The sequence below is a fragment of the Melospiza georgiana genome, chromosome 1 (assembly GCF_028018845.1).
Source record: "Melospiza georgiana isolate bMelGeo1 chromosome 1, bMelGeo1.pri, whole genome shotgun sequence".
NCBI classification, from domain to species: Eukaryota; Metazoa; Chordata; class Aves; order Passeriformes; family Passerellidae; genus Melospiza; species Melospiza georgiana.
Window position 1 is genome coordinate 27872426 of NC_080430.1, and position 27493 is coordinate 27899918.

General features: G+C 36.6%; 1 protein-coding gene across 1 annotated transcript in view; it reads right to left on the bottom strand.

Moving 5' to 3' along the window:
• The window catches only part of THSD7A (thrombospondin type 1 domain containing 7A), a 266483-nt gene that overhangs the window by 15670 nt on the left and 223320 nt on the right, over window positions 1-27493 (bottom strand). Inside the window, exons 15-24 of the mRNA XM_058019397.1 lie at window positions 25496-25759; window positions 14212-14390; window positions 11223-11228; window positions 9551-9684; window positions 8776-8929; window positions 7811-7952; window positions 7230-7345; window positions 1797-1914; window positions 977-1122; window positions 228-402 (exon numbers count right to left, since the gene is read on the bottom strand). Of these exons, the coding sequence (XP_057875380.1) occupies window positions 228-402; window positions 977-1122; window positions 1797-1914; window positions 7230-7345; window positions 7811-7952; window positions 8776-8929; window positions 9551-9684; window positions 11223-11228; window positions 14212-14390; window positions 25496-25759 (1434 nt within the window). The remainder of the gene's footprint in view (window positions 1-227; window positions 403-976; window positions 1123-1796; window positions 1915-7229; window positions 7346-7810; window positions 7953-8775; window positions 8930-9550; window positions 9685-11222; window positions 11229-14211; window positions 14391-25495; window positions 25760-27493) is intronic.

Here is a 27493-nt window from a genome sequence, read left to right on the forward strand (position 1 = left end):
GATCATGTCTTTTATAAATTTAAAATCTAGTATTTTTTCTAATTGATTGATTATCATGAAGCCACTCCTACAAAGTAATTCTGTTGGTCATTTGATAGACGAATCCAATCAGTAAAGCAGATGAAAAAGATTTAATTGCCTGTGGCTAATACTAGGCCCTAATAGCTATAATGACACCCAAGCAATCTTGGGTTCAAATGCAACATCTGTTTGAACAGCTTTGTTACCTGGACAAGGGAAAGTGCAGGTTTCCTCAAGTATTATCTTCTTGTCACCATCTATAATAGGCTCTATGTCTGCACAGAATTCCTCATCTACTATTTTGCCAACGTCTTCAATGGATCCATCATAAACCACACAGGAGATGTTCCTCACTCGTGTTCCCTCTCCACATTGAGCATCCTACAGAAGGAGAACATATATTGATTAATACTGAACAGAAGAAAGTGCCAAAATACTAGATTTGAGTTACATGTCACTCTATCTCCTATTATTTCTACTTAACTACTTATTCATTCCAATAAGGAGAAAAAAGAAGATGAAAAAGAGAAGACACGATTCACTACTTTTGAAACAAAATAAAAACCCAAGCGAAAATTTCTTCTCACTGTTACTTGTTCCTTAAATTACAGAGCTAATTATGCCTTTGAATTACAACCAGAGCAGTATGTCAAGTGAAGATCTCTTCTAATATGTGAATATATTTCCGCTGATATTCTTTTACAATAGACGTATTTAAATTATTAGCAAAGTTGCTGCTCAGGTACCAAAGTTTACATTTATACTCTGAAGATCTGTAAGACAATGTTGCATCTATTGATAAATATGAAATTTAAGGAAAAAAACAAACTTTAGTTTTTATGTAAGAGAGGCGGAAGCAAATTGTTTAAAGAGTTAATAAGGAGGTATCCAGGCATATCACAAATATGCCTCAATCCACACTTTCCATAACTTCTAAGTCCCATATGGCTTTTACCTCTACTTTGCAAGCAGACCATTGACCATATTGCCATCGATAACAAGGTTTTACTGGACAGGGTTTGAATTGCTCCATCTGAGAAGGACAAGGTCTCCCATCACCCTGAAATGGCTGATTTATGGTCCTTCTTCTTATCATTTTTCCTGTAACAAAAACCAGCAATATAACTAACAACAAAGTGGTTAGACTGATTTATTCCTCAAGATGGTTCTATTTTGCTGAAAAGTATCTCCAGATTTGACAAATTTAATTATAAAGCTGATCTGTTGGCTCTTGTCTGTTTTGTGGATTCATATTTTCCAAGTCAGGCACTTTATATTCTGTCATTTGTTTGTAGTGTAAGTGCAGAAGGATGCCTGATTAGGATTGCTCCTGTAACAGTAAAAGCAGTAATTTGCTAATTCAGAAGCCTGAAGAAAAATATTCTTTATGAATGTGACAACATGTTTGCCCATTTCAGTGGAGACTCCTGCTCCTCATCTGGGGCTCGCTGCTAGAAGAGGCCAGCATGCTGCGCTCTTCCCTCAGTTCCCTCAGAAATATGTGATCCATAATTGTCTGATTCCAGCAAACGAGAACTTGCAACTTTCTGTCACTGTCTGTGTGGGAAATATTACATGCAGATTTTGCAGAAAATGGAGGATTCTTCACTAAGGCCCAAAGAAAATTAAAATGCAATATGCTTGTCCAACAATTATCTCCTCTCCAGCCGTGATATGCTACCCAGCTTCACTGAGATACAGTTTCTATTTCAAATACTGATATAAATTGAAAAGGAAGTCTCAGACTTTAAAATATGCCAAAGGTATGTACTGACCTGTAAGGCCACATGTTTGAGAGCACTCAGACCAAGCGGACCAGTCAGAGAGCTGACAGTTCACAGGACATTCCACCACACAGGACATATTCATTTGCCATGTCTTTTCCAAACCAAGCTGAAAGACAATGTTAAATGGTTAGCACAAAACTCCAGGCCTTTATCATTAGTGCAAGGTAAAAAAGTGAAGTAACTAAGACATTTAAAATTCTCACTTCAAGACAGTCCTAATGCATATACTGATCTTCATATACATGCATAAATCCCATTTGCATCAATCAATTTCTAAACTAGAACCTATAAATGGAGGGCTTAATCTCTACACTATTACTTTTTACAACAGGTGAAGGCCAAAATAATTTCTGAAATATTTATAAAGAGGAATGCAAAAATACAGCTATTAATAAGTGAATTGAAATGATACTAGATGCCAAGTTCAAAACTAGCAAAAGGAAGAGGATAAACATGTACTAGATATTCAAAAGATGTTGCAGGTGCTGAAAGTTTACAGGAGCTCAAGAGAGACTGAACAAGTTAATGGAAGAGAAATCTCAAGGTTTAAACTCACAGAAACCCCATCAGGCAAATGCAGTTCAAGAGCTGGAAACAGGTGGAAGCTGTGAAAGGAGTAGGTGGAAACTCTTGTATGCCTGTGCTTCTTACTCATTCCTTACTAATTCTATTCTATTCTATTCTATTCTATTCTATTCTATTCTATTCTATTCTATTCTATTCTATTCTATTCTATTCTATTCTATTCTATTCTATCATGCTGTCCATACGAAGATATTGATATAACACTGACAATGATTTTTCTACAAAATATACATATTTTCATTTTCTTCTGAAAAACTTTGCAAAAAAAACAGAATCCTCTAACATCCATAAAGCAGAAGCTCCAGTTGCTGGAGGAGTCCGAGAGAAGGGGACAGAGAAATTTATCTCAAGACTCAAGTTTTCCCAAAAATATATTCTAGTCTCTGTTTTTCCCCAGGTGTGATTCAGCCTCATGTTCCACTCTGGGGAAGGAAGAGTTTTATAATCATGCTCAGGACATGGCACAACAACTACATGCCCCTTTGGTCTGATCCTGGACAGCCATTTCTATGTTCTTTCAAATTCACACTGCAGATTTTCCCTCATCCATGCAAGGAAAGACATATTCTCACTAGCACAGATGAAATTACATGATGCAAGATGAAATGTGATTGATGGCAAAAATATTAGCATAATAGCACCTGCATCCTGCACAGCTGAGTTGAAAGGGTAGGTCAGTTACAGGGTGTATGATCTGAAGTATGAAAGAAAATCATTCCTGCCAACATGAACAGATCTACACAAAGGACTGTCCTCTTCACTGGACCTCACCAGCAGACCCTGATCATCATTGAGGCATTTCAGAATCCTAGGCAGTTGTGAATACCTTTAACTAGAAAAAAAATCTCTACCTAGTTTAAAAAAAAAAGCAAACTATACATTTCAAAACCTATTAATTTTAATGACTGGAAAAGTTAATTATATAAAACCAGCATTTAAGACTTTAAAAAGGAGATAAACCCACGCTTTCCTACTAAACACAAGCATAGAGCAATAACTAGGCACAATATTAACATGCCCTCCATAAATAAACTACCACAAGTACTGAAAATATCTCCTCCTGATAGACTCACCAAGCTTTAAATTTGCATTTACAGTACCATTTATTGAGATAGATGAGGGTTTACACCTCTGTTTGCTTTTATACAGCAAAGAATGAGTTCTTGGCTTGTCTCGGTGGTTCACTATAGCCTTGATTATACAGCTATCACACACAGACAACACCTGAGACCTTTGGATAATCTGGAATTTGAATGATTAGAAAGCTAGAGAACCCTCTTTGAAGTCCATGTTTGGGTCAAACCTTCTGAGGAAAGGCTTTACAGCCTGCTGAACTGATTCCTGCCAATTATAGAAACATGACTGCTTTCTTTCAAGACTGGTCTTCTCAGCTGGACTTTAGCAGCTCAAGAGGGAAAAGCCCAAGAAAGATATTAACAGTGAAGAGGAGAAAGCTGAAGGCCAGATTACCCACAGTGACCTCCTATTTGCATGTCTTAGATACTGAAGTGCTGCTTAAATAGATCTGGGGAACAACTGACAGGTTGCAGTTCAATAGTATTCACATATTCCCTTCTCATCCCTCTCCTTCCTTGAACTGATGAGTCACAATCCAACTTGAAGAGCTTAGAAAATATTTGAAAAAGTGTTCATTAGCTCCCTGACCCTAAAGGTTTTGTTCTGGATGAGCTGTGGTTTGTGACTCAACCACGTCAAGTACTAAAGCCACCCCTGTGTGCTCTGTGCTTCTGGTCACACATGCCAGGGGCAGCAGGCTGCCACACCAGCATGCTCCTTAAATCCTGTGATCCTCAAGTATCTGTACTCATTTATGGGAATGTTTGGCACCAAAGATTAAACCCTGCGGCTGGAGGTTAATCATGTAATCTGACAAGCAGACTATTCACCAATAAACCAGCAAAGTCTGCTTTAATGCAGACACAACTGCTGGTTTCCAGGCTTTTCCCATCTTTAATTAAAGGTAAATGAATGCAATAAGTCTATAAAAATGAATATGAACAGGATCAGCTTGCTTTAGGTGATTTGATTTTTAAATATTCAAAGAAAGTCAAGTTCTTGTCATAAGCAGAAACCAAGTAATCCACGTATTACTATGCTTTGAGAGTTTGAAGAGAACTACATTAACATAACCAGGACTTGGAAATAAGCTCTGGAAATTGTTTTATCTTGGCAGTAATCAGGATGACTGGCTACCTTCTTTAGCTGATCAACTCAAATAAACACAAGATCACATGGACACATAAGGAAACCAGAACACAGGGGCTCAGATGGAATGTTAGCATTTAACTCTACTGATGCTCATACCTGGAGATGGTTATAGACAAAATTCTGCATCAAGGTTTTTTTTATATATGGCTTTATTGCTTTCTTGAACTATATATTATATAGAAACTCACTGCAATAATGAGACTTAATTTCTTAGGGAGCAGTGTAGGTTTATCTATTATGAGCTCTCGTCTTTGCATATAATAATAATAAACATAATTCAGTATATGTACCTACACATAAATTGAGCAGATCTTTACTCCTATATCTAGTACAAAGTTTTATGATAGCCCAGAGAAAATTCATTACCTAGGTCATTATAAAATTACTTCATATTTCTACTATTCATCAGATTTTCCTACCACATGCACCTTATTTTGAACTCCACTTAATATTTCTGCACTGCACATATAATGTGAAAACACAGTGGAAACTCCCACCCTGAATGATCATTAGCAAGAAGTGTTTAATATGTATTCACATTTTGATAATTTCTAGAATACTCTCCTCTCATGACCTGCAAGGTCACAGAGTTGGCTTTCACATCTTTAGAGTGAAGGGTCTGTTAAGGTCTGAACAGCTTGACTTTCCTGCTAATCAGGTTAACAGGTTTTACTCCTCAGTTATTGGATCAGCCTCTGACCTTGTTGGACCGCTGCTTACACATCCATAATTCAGCAAATAGTCTTAACTGTGTGACTAGGGAGTGGATCAGAGCTTTCTACAAGATGAATCTCTATATGATCTGTTGATAAAGCCAGGACATCACTGCAGTGATGTCTGTTGGCCAGCCATTTACAGCAAGTAGCTCTTGAGATATTATGTTCTTGCTCTCATTATTATTCTGAATAACAAATTTTCATTTCTTAAATGCAGAAAAACTCCAGAGGTTTTCTGAAATGAGATTTCAGTGTAAAATGTAATTGGTTCTAAATGTTGTTTTAAATCTTTGGATTTTTTGGAATAATTTCTTGGTTTTATGGTAGAAGAAATACATTTTCCCATAAAATCAAATAAATCATATTTCTTTCTGTTTAAATATTTATTTGCATGGATATTTTACATCATGTCTTGGTATTAATTAATCAATATTGCAACATCTTAGAAAAGACAGACATTTCTTTCTCTTTTCTAACACATTAAAATATTATAAAAACATTAATGCATTGCCTTATTAAATTCACAGCAACTTGCTGGTATGACTCAGGGTAGTCATACCCTGAGTTTTTTTCTTGAGACCTAATTTTTGTGGCTGTCCCATTCCTGGGAGTGTTCACAAGGCCAGGTTGGAGGAGGCTTTCAGCAACCTGCTAGAGTGAAAGGTGACCCTGCCCTCAGAAGGGGCTTTGATCTTTAGGGTGATGATCTTCAAGAACCCTTCCAACCCTAACCATTTTATGATTCTTAGAAATGATTAGATTTTATTAGAAACCCAAGAACTGTGAGGGAAGGAGAAACATGGGACAGAAGTTAAGTCTCAGTTGAAACTCTCTGCCTTTGATAAGAACTTATTGATTCAAGAATCCAGGATGTCAGAGGAGATTGGAGAAGTTTACGTAGGTCAGATACACCATTACAAAATTATAGTCCAAAATAAATTATGAGTTTCCTGACTCCCTCCACTTCTGATGAGACTCTTTTGTATGGGCACTTTCTGAGAGCAGCTAGTAGCCAGAAGGGTCCTGCAGAAAAGCTTTTGGTGCCAAAACTGCTATGGGGGCCTTTCCCCCTTTGTCTCCCATTGCCAGTTATTTTATTTCTGATGTCATTCTGATGTCATGGTGGTGGGGGAATGGCAGCTGAAACAAATGCAGTTACTTTCCACCAGAAATGCATGTAGAATGGCCCTTAAAGTAGTACTGGGTTTTGTTTTTTGTTGGTTTTTTTTTTGGTTTTCATGGTTTTTTTCATACTACAGACTCCAAGCAATTGAAAGCACTAGGATCAATGCACAAAATGTCAGAAAACCAGTGCTGTCAAACTAGAGGTTAGTTTGAACGTTTGCAAAATGGCTCTTTCAAAATTTTAGAGTTCCTGTCTGCTAGCTAGTTCTCCTTATACACTCCTATTTAATATTACATTCGTGCTGCACGTTGTTTCACACTAGCTTGGGTATTTTTTGCATCACACAGCTGGATACAACAAGTTAGCATTCAGCCCAGCTGCAGAATGACACGTGAGAAATATTTTCCAACACATTGAGTAAATGATTGATACTGGCAGGTGTCCAAGACTCCATGCAGAAGTTGTATCAAATTAGGATTATGATTAGTATTCTGATTGAGATTTATTACCTTTATTCTACTTTATTAATTATTGTTTCTAAGTCATTTCCTTCAGGACATAATAATTAGCATATGTTCACAGAGGCACTTAAAAGTAACCAAAGGAAATAGTATAAAAATCAGTTGATGGCTCGGTTCATTTCAGAGGTACTTAACAATCCATGAATAGCGTTGCAAAACATCTGGTGAAGATGCCATACAGCTCAGTTGGCTCAGTATTAATTAGCACAATTAGAAGGGAGCTTTCTCATAGGTACCCACTCACCTCTTCACAGTATTTCAGGTCAACCGATTTGCCATCACTGCGAACGCAATCGAGCATCCGCGTCTTGATGCCGCTGCCGCAGACAGCCTTCTCGCTGAGCTGACACGTGCTCCAGTCTGCAAAGGAGGAACTCATTAGCATTGCAGACTTTCAGATAGAATTCATAATGATCCAGTCTCCCACCTAATTCTGATGGCCTAAAACAACCCTCACAAGTAACTTTTACACATGCAAAAGCTCACAGAGCCCAGCTGCTACACGTTTTTGGAAACAGTGACCTTACTGCAAATGTCAATGTCATGGTACTCTCCTGAAAAGTGCAAATTTGATTTTGTCTGCGTGGATTTTGAGGAAATTACAAAATTATATGAGAAATACTTTTCCTGGAGTTAGAACATGCAGATTTCACACACAAATTATCAATTTAATATTTTTTCTAGATCAAACAGCCTGAGTCAGCTTCCAGCACAAGTTCCACAGCTGTGTCTGGGTAAGAATGGAAAGCAGAAAAATCCATCTTGTAAGGTGAATGGAAATGATCTGTAAGATGTGGTCCCAGGCTGTCACCATAACACAAATACCTGTCACATTGTAGTCATAGTGGTAGCAGTTCTTGTTCAAAGTGCAGGCTTCTGTCTCGGTGGCAGCAGGACAAGGCTTTCCATCATCTGGTTGTCTAAGGCATTCAGCTGACCTTTCACGGACACTACTTCCATTGCATGGCTTGAAGGTAAGATTAGAAACAGCTTAAATATTTTGGCACACTGATACCTCTTTATGTAGCAATACAATAACCTTTTAAATAATCCCTTCAAAAAACACAAGTGTAAAATAACAGGCTCCTGCTAATGTATAAGAGAAACCCTCTTCTTTAACCTAACTTGGTAACACCATTCTATTTTCCTAATCAATGCATATATGAGTGAAATAGTTCCAAAGTACACTATTAGTACTTTGGAACTATTTCACTCATAAACAGGATATTGAGATGCTCACTTTCCAAATGTTATAATGTAGTGCACCAAAGCCTCTCGGGGTTTTTTGGGTTGTTTTTTTTTTTGTTTTGTTTTGTTTTGTTTTGTTTTGTTTTTTGTTTTGACATTTCTTTTTGAAATTCCTGTCAGGAAGGAAGGGGAGAAGATACCCAAAATTACTTTTCTATACTCAGTCTTGATCTGCAGACTTTGTCGCTCATATCAGGATAGTGACATTTTTAGTTCAGTGACTGTGCTGCTGTGCAGAGGCTCAGAGCTAAGCTCAAAGACAAACTCACAAGCCACTGCCACAGCTATTCCACTACACAGAAGGCACCCCACAATGGGAAGAGTGACCACTGGGCACCTTTTAGTCTGTGTTCTGGAAGAATTTAGCTTAATGGAAAGTACTGTCACACTTCATTTGCAGCCAACACAAAACAACCCTAAAGATGACACTATATATAGATATATACAGGTGTTATCAGTTCAGCAGCTTTGCAAAACACATCATACATACACTTTTTAAGTATTCTCCCAAAACCAGAAATGTGGCACTTCATTATACTTACCAAAGAGCACTGAGACCACGATCCCCATTCAGACATAACACAGTCCTCAGGACAGGGCAGCGTGCATTTTCTAGCACCAAGTGGCATATCTTCAGGATCACACAGATAGTCTTCTACTGTATCAGATGGACCATCCACAGTGTTTAGCATGCACCTGGAAAAAAGAACTACACATCAACTTCACTTGCCATGGATTTCATATGGTATGTGCTCTACAGTATTCTGAGGCATTTTAACATTCTGCCAGCACATAAATTAAGTAAGTGTTGATCTAGGAATGCCCAAGAAAAGCTGAAGAGTCAAAAACAATCCTTGTTTTCACAGATGACAGCAACATAAAGGCATGCACATAATTTAGACAGTCCCTATCAGTGATTTCCTGGGAGGCCCTGGGCAGGTGATTTGCTTGACATTAGCTGACCTCTAAACCAGAATAATGCAAATCACCTATTGTTTAGACATATTTTGTGCATACTTCACTGGCAACTTTAAATCCAGAACTATTACAACTTCAAAAATTTTATATTCTTAGTATTAATCCTTGATTTACACAGATGCCTTTTAATTACCAATAGTTTAAATTAGGAATCAAGGTCTATATCCATTACAAGTAGACAGAGTCATATTGCACTCCCTGAATCCATTCTGATTTACATCAGCCAGGCTCCAGATCTGGACTCAACACTAGGCATTACATAGAATTACATCAAATAAAATACACCCAAAACTGAAAGTGAAGGTTCTTTAAAGTGAAGGAGGAGCAATATTGTTTTACCTGACTTTCCTTGTTTGAACACCTTCTCCACAATTCTCTTTTAAGTCCACGTTGGTCACCTTGCAGACACTCCAGGGCTCAGTTACCCATATGTACTGGCTGCAGTCACTGTGGCAGGGGACCACCTCATACACCTGGAATCCACACTCAGTGTCAGTTTTGGTGCACACAAGTAACATAAACATGCAGAAGTGATCATACAGAAAAAAAGCATTACTGCTCTTGGGAAGAATAAAAATAAGGGACTTGATGATTTAGACACTGTGATAATAATAAAGATTAAATACTTGCTAGAAAACTACTGAAATAACAAAAAGAAGCTATTGAATGCTGGATTCTCTGGTTTTCTCTGCCACTAAGCCCATGCTGTGCCATTTCCACCAAAAAACATAACAGAACTAACATAAGTTAGTTTATGAGTACAGCTTTTTCAAAAATGCTCTTAAAACTCTGCTAGCACTTTAGCTCTGTGCTTCACCTCTCTTCTCTATGATTTCATCCCACTATTATATTATTATCCCAGTTATTAGTTGTGAGGGTTTTGTATCACTAAGGAGAGGTGACCTCAAGAGAAATTATACAATATATATTGATTCACTTTATTTATTCATCATGTATGCTTAAAATCACTCTAATGTATTTGTGTACCAGAATTAGTGTTATGTTTAGATTTAAACGCAAATTTTTAAATGGCATCTCATACAGCAATTTCTACAGTGTTCCATGTACTGACTCAAATACACATTACAAAAAATGGGACAGACAGCACATGTTGAGCAAGAAGCACATGTTGATCTTAAATCTCTATTTTATAAACACTTACCTGTGCCTGAAGAAAGTATTTTCATGAACCCAAAAGAAAGGAAAAAAGCAAAGAGAAAAAGTTAGCATTGTATGAGTGAAGCATAAGTATTTAAACAGAATCAGTTTAGACACAATTTTATTGTATACAATATACAATTTTATTATAGACAATATTCTCTTAGTTCTGCAAAGAAAAAGGGCATTATTTTTTTTCCTCTTGGATCTCCTTTGCTATCATAAGGCAATTTGCAAAAAGCTTGCCCTTGGAAGAAAATAAATTTTACAAATCACAACTGGTGGGAAGAAACTGTACATTACCTAGTCTCTTGGTTAGACAGTTGAACTGTTTTCCCTTTTTGCCTATAATGAGCATCAAACTTTCACACAGTAGGGAATCCCATCTCTCTTAGATAAGAGAAAATCCTCAGTGTTTTTGGAGGACACTGGACTTCTCTATCAATTGAAATTCTTCTGACAGCATTAGATGCAATAGATTCAAACAAATAAATGGAACTGTCAATTCTCATCCTTCCAAAGTTCCTACATCCTTCATGGAATATCATAATTATGCATAAATTACTTAAAGCCCATTGCCTTGAAATTATAACAGCTAATTTAACATATCCTTCTAGGTATCAAGTCAGCAAAATCAAAACTGCTAAAAAATCTAAGACTTGTCTTAAACAAGTTCTTGATTTCTTTTCAGTAACCCTTCTTTTGTAGAAAAAGATTGCTGATGTTTGATGGTTAACCTGCAACAAAATACCACAGAAAATAGAATGCCTTGGACACTAAATGTGTAGTCTGGTATCATATCACTGTGCAGCTGATCAGCCCAGGCACAAGACCACCAGCATGGTCAACAGACTTGGGCCTTCTCTGAACTACATTAACAATAAAAGGCATAAAAGTGTGCGGTGAAAATGCATGTTAGAGAAGGTACTGGATTCTGTTGTCAATTTGTTCTTTAGAATTCTTCTCCAGAATTTCCAAAATGAGAACAGGGAAGCCTTAATTCAGGGAAATGTCTATATGTCTGACCCTGGTTACCATAAGAAGAAATACATAAACCCCACACACTCAACAGCTTTTGCAGTAACATAAAATTTGGATGTCTTGACAGAAAGCCAGAGGAGAACTTTATATAGCATTGCACATGTGATTGGTGTTCTCCTGACCTTACTGGCATTTTTGTAGCTATGACTGCAGATCACAGCAGTTTGGTGGTATAAGAATTGCATACCCATCCTGCTCCTGATAAGAGGGAAAATAATGCTTGTAATCAATGAAAAAATGGATGTCCTTAATTTCTCTAACAGTCTCAGATTAGTCCCTTCATTTGAAACCATCTTATGGCCATTGACATGATTTTATATCAAACCTGACTCCATTATTACTGTAATTATGATGTCTTTTAGCCTACTGAAGTGAGTACTGAGCCAGCTTTATTCAGCTGGAGTGTGGTTTGGAAACCACCCTGGCATGACATTGAGTGACACAATCAGCTTTCACTGTGCTCATCCTTCCTCAAATCACAGGCACACATGTCAGCCCTGAGAGACACTGAACGACTTCTTAACAAGGTCTTAAGGATTTTATTTCAGTGTTTCCCTGGCCTTACTATTAGAAAGTTTTCCCAAGGCTTAACCCAAATCTTCTTGCAGCAGTGTAAGCCCACTGCTTTTATCCTATCCATGATGGCCATGGAAAATGGATTATTTCCTCCTTCTTTGCAACAGCCCTTTATGTCTGTACTAGCAGTCTGCCAACATCCTCCCTCCCATCTCCTGTTTTCTGGGCTAGACAACATGTTGTAGGCCTTCCCCAGGTTCATAATTCCTAGATGGCATCTTACAGCATAGTTCTTCTGTAAATCATAGTACTCCCACTTGTGGGCACCAAAGATCCAATTTTACCACTATGGATCATATGTATGCAAATAAGAGTGTTACATTATTAAGTAATAAAAATGTAACCTAAATACATTAAAATGAATGATTATTAAATCATGACTCTGAAAGCCAGTTCTTTTCCAGCTGAATGGTGGATCATATTTAGTTTAAATAACTAATTCAAAATTAGAATATCTGAGCATTTCTCTGCAAGTTTCTGAATTGAAGGGGAATACATTTAAAAATGAAAAATACAGGTTCTATATTTTTCAACATCCTTGCATTATCTGTGGAATGTCCTTCTCATGAAAGTACTATATTTCAATTTTATTTTTACAATAATTACATTTGGAATCAAGTATTATTTGTCAAAGACCGTGTAACCACAAATCAAATGAGCCAAAGCACCGGCAGAGGGCAATAGTGCTGCATAGAAGTGGTGAACAGACCTCCAGCAAAATCACCTTTGATGCAGAAAAATACAAGCCTATTATGTACTACATGAATATTAAAGAAGGGAAAAGACTTTTGTATAGACTATAATTTGCTCCTATTGAAACACGTTCCCCCTAATTTAAAGCATATTTACATGCTGACCCAAATCCAGCAACCCTCATTCTAGTTCGTATTTTGTTAAAGTAGATCACAAACTTGGTTTATTAGCTGTGGTTAAACACTTATGATTTTCTAAATTAGAACTAATTACATCCCCTAAAGTAGAAAATTAGATCAACAAGCCATTTCATTTTGTTTTAGCAAAATGTCAATAGGATAGTATTAAGTACATGCATTTTTATTCAAATGTAAATTGAGAGCACATTTTTTTTTAATCTTTGAATATTTACAGAAAAGACCATGTGGTTGTTTAACATGCCTCTGCAGACTAAATTAAATTCAACAGTAATATGAATATAAATCAACTTTGAAGAGCATAAGTTAATTGACAAGGAATGTTTTTCCTTTCCAAAACTCTCCGAGGAAAGAAACTTCAGGGTTTAACTTGGGCTAGTGCTAAACTTGGTCCCAAAGACTAAATGCTTATTATCAGTCCAAGCCTTCCAGCACTGCCAGGGTGCTCTTGGATCACATTTTACGGTTTAGTTTCACTTGAAGAGGATGCAGACTGTATGGTCAGACTGCTCCATACTGCAATACCAAGTGCAGTTTGTGGGACAGCTGGGAGACTTGACTTCAGAATTGCATTTGTGACTGAACTGCACTGCCAGAGCAAGTGTACCCAAGAATGTCAAGCTCCAGCTTGAGGAGAATGCACCAAAGGACACTGGAATGACTGTGTGAGTTTTGTTTTCTGATCTAAGATGGTCAGGGAATGACACTAAAAATCTTCCCAGTTTGAACAACAGTAATGAGACATTTTACCCCCTGTCATATATTAGAAGATTAGAAGTTTAGAAGGGATCCTCTAGTTCCAAGCCCCCTACCGTGAGTAGGGACCTTCCACTGGACCAGTTTGCTCAGAGACCCATCCAATCAGGCCTGGAACATTTCCAGGGATGAGGCATTCACCCTTCTCTGCATAACCCATTCCAGGGCCTCATCACCCTCTGAGTGAAGAATTTCTTCCTAATGTGTAATATAAATCTACTCTCAGTTTGAAGCCGTTCCCCCTTGTCCTGTCACTACATGGCTCTGTACAAAGTTTCTCTCCATCTTTCTTGGAGAATCCCTTCAGGTAAGAGATCTTTGGAAACACAGTATTCAAAATCTGCATGTAAGCATGTTTTATTGTCTGCAGTCTGCAGTTCACAAAATATGCAAAATTCTTGCAGATGAGGAACTAAGACAGATCCTTTACTGCCTGAGGAACTCTAAACCAACACATACTCCTTCTACCTCCATCTGCTCCTTATGTTAGAATGTTTTTCTACAACAAAAAAACAGATAAAAGGGTTATTTGAAGTTTGGAAAATTCTATATCAATAATGTAAATATAAATCCAATTACCTGGTTGACGTGATCTAGCTTTGGACAGGGTCTTCCACCATTGTAGGGTTTTTCACGCAGCCATTTAGACCGAACCTTTACCCCACTCCCACAGGATTTACTACAGCGAGACCAGTTGGACCACTCACTGAGCTTGCAGTCTGAGGGACAGGGAATAATACAGGCTTCCTCAATATACCCTGGATGGATGGAAAAGAAAGTGAAATCTCTTCAGCATGTCAGTTTGCGACTTCTCCCTGAAGCCCTCGTCTGCTTCATTTAGATTCTCCAAAGTTTGACTTGACAGGACTGTGTGAATAGAGAGATCTCTTCATCATTAGGGATAAATTAAATTCTGCAGAAAATTGACACATATAGTTGGAGACTGTTAGAGCAGCAGCTGAGCATCCTCACTGCTCATCATCCCATCTGATTAGGATTCACACTCTCCAGATTTCAGCATTCAAACTTTCTGACAGCTTCAGTGTAATTGACACTAACCATCTCTTGGCGGCATCATTCTTACTCTGTAAAATGATACGTGTAATTTTTTAAAAAGAAAAAAAAGGTGTAATTAGAGGATACTCCACAACTGTATCAAGTAATTCAATTGCAGTTATACATCAAAAATCCAACTGAGAAGAAATGCATCTTGCCAGCCTGGAGCAAGGGAACTTAACACCTTGTGACCTTTCTAAGGCTAGAAAGAGAGAGTAGCCTGCCACATTAATGATCTGCCGATTAACAACCATCTGCCCCCAGCAGCACACTGAATAATTGCACTGAATGGAAAAGCAGATGTTTGTTTTGGTTAAGTCATTGGTCCAGAGAGCTTGGAAGGGGGTATGACATGGTCTGCAGGGAGTAACATGAGGCCTCAATTCACTGAATAAGTGAAAATGTCTTTCTTTCAAAAGCAGCATATGTCATAGCTCTACAATATGTATAATTTATTCCAATATTTAAAGGAGAAGCTATAATCCATCAAATAAAAAGCTGGCCTTAACTGCATGTTTACTACAACTATGTCCTGAACTCTCTTCTCCTCTTTCCTGTGTCAGATTTGCAAAGTATTTACCATTAGCAAATATTCACTTTACAAATTTAAAACCTTGGTGGATTTAAACTTGTATTAAAATATTTCATTAAAATATTTAAAAAAAACAGTTGCAAAATTTTCCATACTTGGTTAAGATCATCCCCAAAAGATTGCCATGGTTCACTAGGCTTCAAATGTTTCAATTGTTTGTCAGATATATAGAATTTCTTAAATTTGAAGGGGATCAATCTTGTCATCAGAGCTGAATTGTTTTTAACGTATGCTTCTAAACAAAGTTGTTCTGTCTCTTCTAAAAGGAACCAACAAAAACCACTCTCAAGGTTTGTAAAGAATCAAACCACTTAGTTTTCAATTCTATATACCTATTTCTAGTTAATTTGTTGGTTTAGATATAGTTAATTTGTTTTAGATAAAAAAATTTTTAAATATACAGTAGCATTTATAGTATTTTATGGTCAAGTTCAGGTGATGTTTTTATTTTGTATGGTTTTACTCTGTTTAGAAGTGTTAAATATTTAAATAAATATAAGGAGCACATCCTGGACTTGAGCACTGTGAAACTACGGCTCACCAAACGTGTCTTCGTTAAAATAACTAGAATATTATTACCTTGAATTACAATCATATTTATTAAATAGCTGTTACTATTTGAGCAACGAGTTCAGTGAAAGTGTATGAAGTGATACTGTGTTAGAAAAAATAAATTGTTGAGGATCACATCGCTGCATATAAGAGATGGTGACATAGATTGCCCTGCAGCAGTAGATGCAAAATTGATTATGCTTCACCTTACCTGACATGTCTGAGTCCTAGAAATCTAATGCACCCTATCTCAGAGCTCCATCCTGCACTGAAGTTTGATTGCATAAATACCAAAGTCTGCACCGGCATCAGAAATGAGTTTTCAACAAGTCCTCTCAGGTGCTATACAAAACCATGTACTCACACAATCAGGAAGCTACTGAATGAAAATGTAAAATAACCAAAGCAAGTTAAAAGAAACAATTCCCTTCAAACAAAAAATGTTTAGTGATATTTCTTGTCTGATAGAACTAAGTGAAAATTTCATTGCTTTATGAAATTTCTTGTGATTCTGAAATTCTGCTTTTACTTTCAACATAACTTCTAAATACTGTTTTTCTGGAGAAATCTTTCTACTATATCTCAGTTATGCCATTTACCATTTGTGAAATTTTCATCTCTGGTAATTAAGGACTGAAAAACCCAAATTCAAGTTGCTTTAAATATCCTTAAGCAGGTAACTTGAATTAGTACAAGCTGCTCAGGAAGACTTTATTTTAAGGTCCAAAGACCTCTGAGATTGTCTTAGTAACTCTCAAAGGGATCTTCCCAGTCTTTGCCAAGATCTTCGCTGGGATACCATGGTATTTTGGGATTTTGGTAACACTTTACAGCCTACCAAAAGGAGCCTGTGTGGAACATACTAAACTTAAATAATTGACAAACTAGAAATTATTTTGTTTCATTTCTCTTCAATTCATCCACACAAGGGCAAAAAGTTTAACACATTTAGAATTTGCAGAGAGAAGTTGTATCAAACACATTATACTGTATGCAATTTCCAGGTAACATTTTAATTACCCTGAGCTATATTCCAAGTGAATCCATAAATTTTCAAATGAAACCATGTCACTAGAGTAACATTTATACTATCCATGAAATATCAACATTGAAGTCAGCCACTAGAACTGAACTGCCTTACCATAGAAGGCAAAAAGGGAAAACAACATCCTACTACAGATACAGAGTCTTATTAAGAGTTATGGCATGGAAAACTGCAATCTGCATTTTACAGAGGATGCAGAGGTCCATATGACACTATCCACACACTCTATAATGAAAAACTACTGAATTGCAATCTTATACTGGCTCTTTAATCCTGCAAGCTTCATGGAATGGCTTCTGTTCACCATACAGCTCTTTCCTGCACCATCTCCATGATGTCTGGCCTATGATGTTCTCCCCTCCTTCTTTTCTATTTTCTCAGAAAAGCATCAAGACACAAACTCCACATCTGAAAGCTAAACAGCTGAACAAGAAGAATGGAAAAGGCATGTTAAGAAGAGAACAAGAATGGAGTCAATCAATGAAAACACCAAAAAGGAGCTCTAACAAGGTAGGATCACTTGGAGATTCTGGAAGTGTGGAGCATTTTTGGAGAGCAGAGAGAAAAACACTTATTATTTTGTAAGATGAAAGACAAGCATTTAAAACCCCTAACCACTGTTAAACTAACACAGTTAAGGGGGTCCACAAAGGAATTTCACAGCTTCTCCAAACAGACAGAAAAGAAAATAAATAATTTTTGCCTCTATCCAAGAACACAAAGACTAAATTATATAATAGAAAAATATTCTTCACACAGAGGGTGTTTGGGCAATGGAACAGGCTCCCCAGGGAAGTGGTCACAGCACCAAGCCTGACAGAGTTCAAGAAGCCTTTGGACAATGCTCTCAGGTACATGGTGTAACTCTTGGGGTGTCCTGTGCAGGGCCAGGAGTTGGACTCTGTGATCCTTGTGGATTCCTGCCAACTCAGGATACAATTCTATGAAGTTACTTTTCATGGCAAAGAGAATTCAAAACAACAGAGGAAATGCAAAACAAAAGAGGGACTAAGGAGGAATAGAGGAAAGGGTAAGAAAAGACAGCGAGAGGGAAGAGGAAATAAATGGCTCAGAACATAAAGTCAAGAGAATTGTAAGGAGATACTACATGGAAACAATGAAAGAGGAGAAAAGAAATAAACATCCTGCCAAAAGTAATATCTTGGTGAAGCACAAACAGAACAAAATGCTCTCAAGAGCTTATGCTGGCATTCTCTGGCTAGAGAGTGAAATGCAATGAAGAATGTTCTCACAAATCAAAATAGAGGACAAAGGGAAGAAATACAAACACTGTGCTCTCTGGTTTGTATTCCATAAGTAATTAGTATGCAGAATGAAAATGACCTTGTTATATCTGACATCAAAAAGTTTTTGGCATATTCATCCCTTGGCATATATTTCCTCTCAGGGGCCTCAGTATTTTGCTCAACAGACTGTTTGACATTTAGCTATTCTACTGGACTCCCTTAGAACTGAGGAAGAAGCACACTTCAAATTGCTTACAGAAAGCACTTTAGTCAAGAAAGAAGGGTGAATTAAAAAATAAATTACTTGTTTAAAATTACTTGTTCCACTCCACTTACTACCTATCAAATGGTACTTTTCAGGAAAAGCTTCTCTGGACTTGTTTTCACCTCAGATGACTTTTTTTGTGTATGAAGTCCAAATATCTTTTAGGGTGAATAAGGATGATCTCTGTAAGTTCATAGCAATCCTCCCTCAAATCCAAGAAAGCAGATGTTAAAGAACTTTGAAAAGTTTGCACTTGGTTGATGTCGTTGTTGCTGTTTTTGTTAAATTTCAGATGGTTTTACTTGTAAAATGTTCACACTGCAAAAATCTTAGCAAATGAAGACCGAATATTGTTATATAGAAAAATATTGAAATGAAGTCAGCAGAAATACTACATTCAAATGAGACTGGTGATGCAGATACATAGTTTCTGACATGAAAAGGATGTGAAGGAGCCATTTTTAAACTTTCAGTATTGTTTTCAGTTTGATCAAATCACCTTTGAAAAGGTGCTGCTTGTGTTAGACCAACCCTGTGTGTGTTAGCATAGAACCTTATTACAGAAACAAGCCTCCAGTGTGTGGGTAAACATCTCTATGGTGGAATGTCACCAAATTATATCACACAGACTGGTTGGTTAATATAATTGCACCAAAAGTCATACCAGAGCTTTGAGGTTCAAAGAAGCAAGAAATTACCAGGGTAATGGCAGGGAGAAGGAAAGAATGAGAGCAGTGAAATGTCTATGAAGAAGAGGTGAGAAGATGAAGGAGGGACAGTGAAATAGAAACCCAACACTTTAAGGGCTGAAGATATGTTCTCTGGACATCAGCAGTTCACTTTTTGCCTGCTGTTTCTCATCCTGACTGAAGTGTTCCACAGCATCATTTCCTTCTCCTCACAACATCTGAGGGATGTTGGAGAAATGGGACTGTGGTACAGGGTACAGCTCTGCATGGTCCAGAGAGGTGTTGGAAAGAGTTGCCTATATCTAAGGCCTGTGTCTGCTCCCAGAGCAGTAGTTTCTCAGTTATTTCAGCTCCTGTATGGCTGTGAAATGGGCAGTTGTCTGCTATGAGTGAGAACATGGCTATTCTGTCATTAAAGATTACTGAACCACAATTTAACAAATGGCTTTGAACCACTAGGAGCATGAACTGAACTCATTAGTAAAAGGGAAAAGTTTACTGTCCCACTGCTAATTGGCTATAAAATCTGGACTCCTAGAGCAAAGTAATTAACAGATGTGATGGATAATTTATAATGGAGGACTTTATTGGACTTCACACTTTCTCTAATAACAAAGCAGGATAAGTAGGTGGATATAAGACCTTTCCCCACAAACTGCATGTGCAATGTGTAGGAGCAGACTGACTACTCCAGTTGAAGGGTGCAAACATAAACATCTCACAAAATGTTTACATGAACTCTTTTGTCCCTAGGACTGAAAGAATTATGCTCCTGCTTTCATGAGTAAATGTCATGCATGCTATGTTTCAAAGAAAAAAATGGTTTATGTTGTTCTCATAGATTTTTTTCCCAGGAAATACAAAGTTCATGTATCACATCTTCCAGGATAAAGAAATATGCAACTATTTGTATTTCATTTGAATCAGAAGATATGTGTTTCTAGAGAGTGTTCATATTTCTGTTGATCCATGGAAAGATGTATTGAACACAATAAGATTTTTTTCTTTTTTTTTTTCAGGATTACCCTTCAAAGGCTCAAAATCTGAGAGCAATTCTTCATGCTTAACTATCTCCTGCATCTGTAATTCTTCCTCTGGTGAACTAACTGCAGCTCTTTGGATTGATGGATGACTGCTTTAAGACTGATGTCCTGTTGACAAGGCAGATGTGGAAGCACCAGAATTCAGAGGCCTGAGGTAGGAATTCTGGTGCAGGGCAATAGACAACATATTGCAAGAAAACACATGATATAAATATATATAGATTTTAAAAAATAAGAGAAAATATATAGGCTATGAAACAGTAATGTATCTTAATAAAAGTTTGAGGATCTAGGCTTACTACCATGCTAGATTAGAATTTCCAAGGGGAAATATATTTACTTTTGAATAAACATTCAACAGAAAGTCCCAATTAAATTTTAACACTGATTTTTTTTTTTTCTGTATAAATTTGCATTGCTTCAGGTTAGACTATTGAGAGTGAAAAAGCCACATCTAAAAATCCTAATAAAAGTGGATAAAGCAAGCTGTGATAGACATTTTGGACTATACAGACTCTGTTATACCATACAAGATTTTATTTTATTGCACATATAAGCAATTAAATACAAAATTCCTCCATTCACATTGATACTCCTAGCAGCTGTTGCAAAAGTATTCACTGATATGCAGATATTCCTCTCTAATCCTCCACATAAGCCTTGTAGCCACAGAGGGCTTTGTAGAGTCAGCACAAATCAATGCATCTCATTTAATTAATGCTGAAGGGGGAAATAATCTCACACTAATAAGGCAGCAGACAAACTATCCTGACTGCTTGACTGTGCCTAAGGTCTTAACAGTAAACGGACATGAATTAAGCAGAGTAATACGACCTATATAAAAATGCTGCATCTGTCTGCCATGCTACTCTGTTTGCCTTCAGCAGGCACACACAAACACAACCACCACCCAGCTTATGTGGGTCATGATTCATAATTGATATATGGTGGAGAAAAACCGAATACTGAAGAGCAAATAGTTTAGTTCATAAGCACGGCAGTGGCTTGCTTTTGGGTTTTTTGTCATGAAAATTTAAAGGTACAATTTAAAGGAACAATGAAGAGAATCTCTCTCAATTTTTTTCACAAATACATGGAAACAGATTGTTGGCAGACATATGTCATTATCCACAGAGTTCTAGAACACAACTCATGGCAGAGATAAAGCTATGAAAAACAACTGTGGCTTTTCTAATGGGGGAAAAAAACCTCTCACATTTGATTAACAAAATAAGTTATTATATTTCTCCAATAAAATTATCTATGTAGAATTGAAAAGCAGGAAGCAGAGAAAGGGCAATTCGTGCGTCTTCCACTAGGGGAAACGGGTAAAGAGCAGCTCAGTTACCCCTTTTAGCTGATGCTCCCACACCTGCTGATACCTGGAAGCTCTTAGCTCTTGCCCACACTCTGCAGAACTGGAATGGATGAAAATACCAGTGGCAGAATATTTCAAATGGCTGCTGAATAGTGTAAACTTTCTTACCAATAAATTTAACTCAAATGTGAAACAAAATATTTTTTAAATGAAAGTAAAAATACTCGGCATATATAACACAGAGAAAAAAGAAAGTAAGGAAAAAACAAACCACCTTGCCTCTCTGCAGCTGAAACTTAGGTCTACTTTCAACTGTGTGGGATTTTTTTTGAAGCACCTGTTAAGCTACAGAAAGCTAAGGACCCTCTGCAGAAGGATTTCTGCCCTCTTCTTCCCAGACTTCTAACCTAGCAGTACCAATAGAGGTACTTAATTATAATTTGCCTTTCTTTTTCTTTCACAGTCGCTCCTGTCTTCTTGAGAAACTTGTTTGCACTTGGTACTTTATAACTGCACCCAAAATTTCAAAAATTATCATGAGAATACTCAGACAGGTATACTAATTTAGGATGGTCCTTGTGTCACATCTGTCCTTTAGCTCCTTGGTGTGAAACACTGTTAGTTAACTCTTCTTAAATCTTTTGAACATGAGATGTGCCATGCAGGAAAGAGAGCCCTGAAGTATTTATTCTTCTGGCTCTGTTTACTTTTTGTTTTCTGAATAAATAACCAAACTGTGATGATAAGCAAGCAACATTTTGCAAAACAAAAAGCTTAAAAAATTTTTGGCACAGCAGAGCAGGTCTGTTTTCTCATTTCTTCCACTCAAAACAACATGGCTTGCAACACTGACCTGTTCATGGCTTTGTAAATTTACATGGTAATATTTACATAAAACTTTTGAAAGTCTCACTATTTGAGTTTCTTGTGTTATTTGAATATATCACAAAACATATCTCATGATGCATTAATAATATCAGTGTGGGTGCAGTTTGTCCCTCCTGACAGATTTAGAGGTTGTTGTCACAGCTGAAGAAGTTAAATTATCTCCATTTCCCATTTCAGGATTTCACAGTGTGAGAAGACAACAAAAGCTCAAGTTGGATATCAGACAGGAAATATCTTCCCTTAAATGTTGGACTTATTTTCCCTCCTAGTACAAGCTAATTTGCCAAATCATATGCTATAAAAATTTCAATTACATAATATATTATTTGGAAAAGAAATAAGAGACCCACAGGAACTAAGAGTAGAACAGGTAACATAGAAGAAAAATCTGATGACACTTTAGATCAGCCAAAAATATTAGCGAAAAATCCAGTGAAAAATCAGTTATAAAATTAGTGAAAAATCATTGCTGTAGGGAGATAAGATCCTCTGTTAAAATTTACAAAAATAACCCAAGCAGGCTTGAATTATGTGTCCTGTCAAGTTCTGCTAGAAAAGCCAAATGCAGATTGATGGGAAGCTCCAAGGCACTTTTATTTTCCAGCAGGTGGGGTACTATTGTGATACTACAGACGTCCCTTGTTAGTTTGGCATCATATAGCTTTTATGTTTGTTCTTAAAGAAAACAAAACAAACCAGAAAAACCTCCAAACAACAACAATTAAAAACCCCAACCAAAATAAAACAAAACCAAACCAAACCAAAACAAAGGGCATACTAAAACCTAGAGATGATGCCAAACTGAAAAACTGTCACACAACAAGAGCATGAGAATAATGAGAAAAGTGTTGTAAATAAGTCCTGGGAAAATATAAAATAAGATTTAAGTGGCAAAGCAGAAGTTTGTACACGTTGCAAAAAAATAAAACAAATCATCAGAATGTAATCCATGAATACAAAGTAGTTATTCAGAAAAGGCAGTAAACATATACTGAAATTAGATTGAAAAACCTATATAATTTGCTCTAGCTCCCCTGTATTTTCAAAAATATGCTAAATCTGTAAAAAATGCTGAAGGAAAACAATAAATTAGGTAAGATTTATGTAAACCTATACTATGTGTATGTACAAAACCTATCAATTATAGAGGATCTACTGGAAAGGAAACCATAAATTTAGTGATGTATTCATTAGCATCAGTTTAAAACTTTATCATCAGAATTATGTTAGATTCTTCATTCCCTGTATACATGAAACTCCTGCCAAGCAATTTTAGGAAAGTAAAAAGAATACAGGATTAGTTCAATATGAATTCCAAGCTTTATATGCTCACACATGTCACCATGGACCAAGTTAACGTGTACCCTCCCTCTCAGATGGAACTGATGGGAAAACACAGACAGGAGGGGTGTGAGGTGGGGGGTGGTGTAGTGGAATATCAAGGAACCAGACATCTTAGTGAACTGATCTAGAAAGAAAGAATTCAAAAGAAAACAACACCTAGAAACAAAGTTTTCAGGCATCCCAACCTACAATAAATACAGGAATGACAAGCAAACACTTCCATTTTACAAAGTTAAAAGAGACTTCAAGTCTCCTGTGACAAAAAAAAAGAAAGAAAAGATGGAACTTGAGAAAGAAAGAGCACAACAAAGCATTGCTATACTGTGTTTTTGGAAGGATGCCTGTGAGTGCTAATAGCATTTAAACTGTTGCCCTGGCTGTAGCAGGAATGACAGTAACACATTGTTAGCAGCTTTTCCACTGGATTATTATTCATTGTGGTCACTGTGAATGTAGGCCACATTCCCTGATAAAATCTATTGGATCAGAAATTACTATCATGAAGAGAGAATTCTATCAGGGTAAACAATGATGGTTTAGAATATACTTTTTTAATACATTTTTCTTCCTCTTCTATTTCTTTGACTCTTGCAATGGAATTGCTCCTCAAAATGCACTGCCAGGGCTTGAAAGCAGATACATCCATATTTCTTCTACACAAAAAGTTGTTCCTAGCAGAAGGTTTTTACTTACCACATACAACAACATGCTCTTGGACAAACAGTTTCTTTCCTTTCTTTTGATACAAAAGCTGGCAGTGCCCATTCTTCAAGTCACTGAAAACTGATTGGCAGTGGGCCATCACTTCTCCTACTTTCCTACATATTGAAGTGCTTTTACAATTTTCCACTTTTCAAAGGTCACTCTAAACTTAATGCTGAAAAAGTGATTAATTTCTAACATAGTATATGCTAACACCTTGGCTTGATACATTGAATTTCTAGTTTATCATATCTCTAAACTAGAATTAATAGTGCAAATTAAAATTGCCTTATTTAATTCAATCTCTTTGATTAGTTATTTTAAATATATCCAAGTAAATAAATGAAATATCTGTTATCTTAATTTAACAGTAGAAAGTAGAAGCCTTCTGTGAATTAAACTTAAATCAACATTTTAACAGCACTAACACCCAGCTTTTCATACCAATTGCTCAGATACAAATTTTCACTGCAAGCAGGAAAAAAATGGAGACAAAAACTCCACTGATGTCAATTAGGACATTTCTGGCTCACTGAAAACCAGAAACAGCCAGTTTTGATCCCAATGCTGCAGATGCATCCCCTTTAGGAAGGAACACTGTTCCTTCCTGGAGCAATGTAAATACAAAGAATATAAAGTCTTTAACCATCCTAGTTTTACACATCACAGATTTACACAGAGAAAAAGTGCTGTGTGCTGTTGAACTCAGGTCCTGTTGGTTAAGGTATTGAAGAGCAAATGGTAGAGACAAGGTTATTTAAGGGTTTAAAGCTATCTAAAGAATCTGTGGAAATAATTTCAGCCTTTCCAAAATAGTCCTGTGTTTGTTTAGTTTTTTTTTATTTGCCCCTTGTAAATGGCTTTATTCTCAGATTTCTAGCTACAGTAATCAGGAAGAATAACAAGAATTTAATTTTTTCAATAAAAATACCTAGTTAGTAGTTTACCATTACTTAATTGTACTATTTTAAAAGTCAGCAAAAACGTGCTAGGTTTGAAGGTATCTTGGGATAAAAGGCAGCCTAACCAATAAATATTAATCTGCTAATTCTACTTGTACATATATTATGTTAAACTTAAAGGTCATAAGTAAACAGATGAAAGAAAATAAGTTTGTAATACCATGACTGTTGCATCGCGATGTTTCCACAAGTCGATTGTTTTGGTCATAGCACGCCATGGCCTGGTAACGATAGCCTTGTCCACACTCCTTAACATCTCCTTGGACCTTCATTCCCAGCAGCACTTCTGTCTTACCCTCTGGTAAAATACAGTCTGACCAATTTCCCACAGGCTGAGCGCTGTACTTGTCACACGGGCAAAACTGATTCTCAATCAGAGGATACAGCTGAGAATTTCTACATTTGTCCTTTTTCTTACTCTTTCCTAGAAAGAAGAAATAGTTATTAGCAAGTTTGTATCAGTTTACAGCTTATCTCCCAAAAATTTAATTTAGGTTTCTGTAACAAGTGCTTGCAACTACATACATACATACACCTAATGCCTGTTACATTTATCTTCATTAAATTAGGTTATTGAATTGAATTTCTAAAGTAGTGGATACCTAAAATTTGCATAAAGGCAATTTCTTTTTTAAAAAGAAGATGTAATTTATATTTAATTTGGATAAAAAATGTTTCAGGAGTAAAGTTCAAAAATGTTAGCAATTAAAAAAATACACTCTTTTCCTGCTATTTCATCAGCAGTGTGCAGTTTAATAACAAGATTTCTATTGGGATCAAGCTTTTTCAAGTTGAAGGGAGTAACATGGATCTTTCCTACACTAGTACCTTCTTTCAAAATATGAAAATTCTTTCATCACCTGTTATCATACATTTGTTCATAATTACCATTCTTCCCCTCTAATAGAATAAGCTCCTTCTCTGAATTTGTTTCCATTCAGTACTGTTCTTGCTTTCTTTCCTGAACTGTAGCATAGCCATCACTCAATTTCCCCTTTCCAATAAATTTATTAAAATCTTCTCTTTGGTAAAGTTTGCTTAGTTTTCCTTTCCTAACCAGTTTATATAAATTAATGTAGTAGTCTTTGCAAAAGTAGTGGTTGTTACTAAGTAGTATCTAAGTAGCTGTTACTTAGATATTACTGTAAATGTAATATTCTGTTGTATTTTCCCGCTATTCAAAACAAGGCACTGGACATTGCAGCAACAACCTTAGTTCTTGTATTTGCTATTGTCTTCATTTAGAACAGTAGAATAGAAAATGGATACCTGGAGAAAAGTTTCTCATTCTTTTGACAACACAAAATGTATGCTTCTCCTCTGGAAGTATTTACCAGGAATAATTATGAATTTATTCCAAGTCTGGGTAACACATTGCCACAGAGAATACACCACAGCACACATCACAGAGTTGTCAAGTTTGAAGGGGTAACTTAAATGAGGACAGGAAGTATCACAAAGTGTTAATATTGTGGTAGGAAGAATGTGTACTTTCTTGCTCTGTTTTTAAAATAAGGAAAAACACTGTTAGTCAGTTTTGTTCATTTTTTCCCTTGTGGAAGCAAACCTGACATAAAGCTTACTGGAATTACTAGACAGTCACAGTGAGGCTTCTTGAAGATCATGAATTATTCATTTTCCACTGGTCTTCTGATTTACAGGGGGATGGAGACAGGGATAGGGTTTGGATCATATCACATTCTTTCTGAGCCTGCTAATGGGCACCCCCCTTAGCTACCTTTCCTGCACCACAGACAATACAGACTAATTGGCAAAGAGTGCTGTGACAGAGGCCAAGCCTCACTCTTGAGGTTTCAATTATAATTTAGAAGCAGGGCATTTTTTTTTTCACTTCATGCAGAAGAAAAAATAATTTAAAAAAAACCAAAACCAACAAACAATAGACTAAAAAGAAGTTGAAGAAAACAATGTTTGAAAGTGGAACAGTGTCCAGACTAGGACAAGTCTGTGCAAGGGCATCACTGATAAATCTTTTTATTCTGCTAAATAAAACTTAAAGAGCCTTCTTGGGACACAAAAAAAGAGCATTATTACTTATCTCAAGAAATAAGGCAAAAAACGAGCCATTGCCTTATGTGGTCTGTGGTGCTGTATGCAGACGATGAAAAATGGCGAAAGAAAGAACTGGGAAACATTC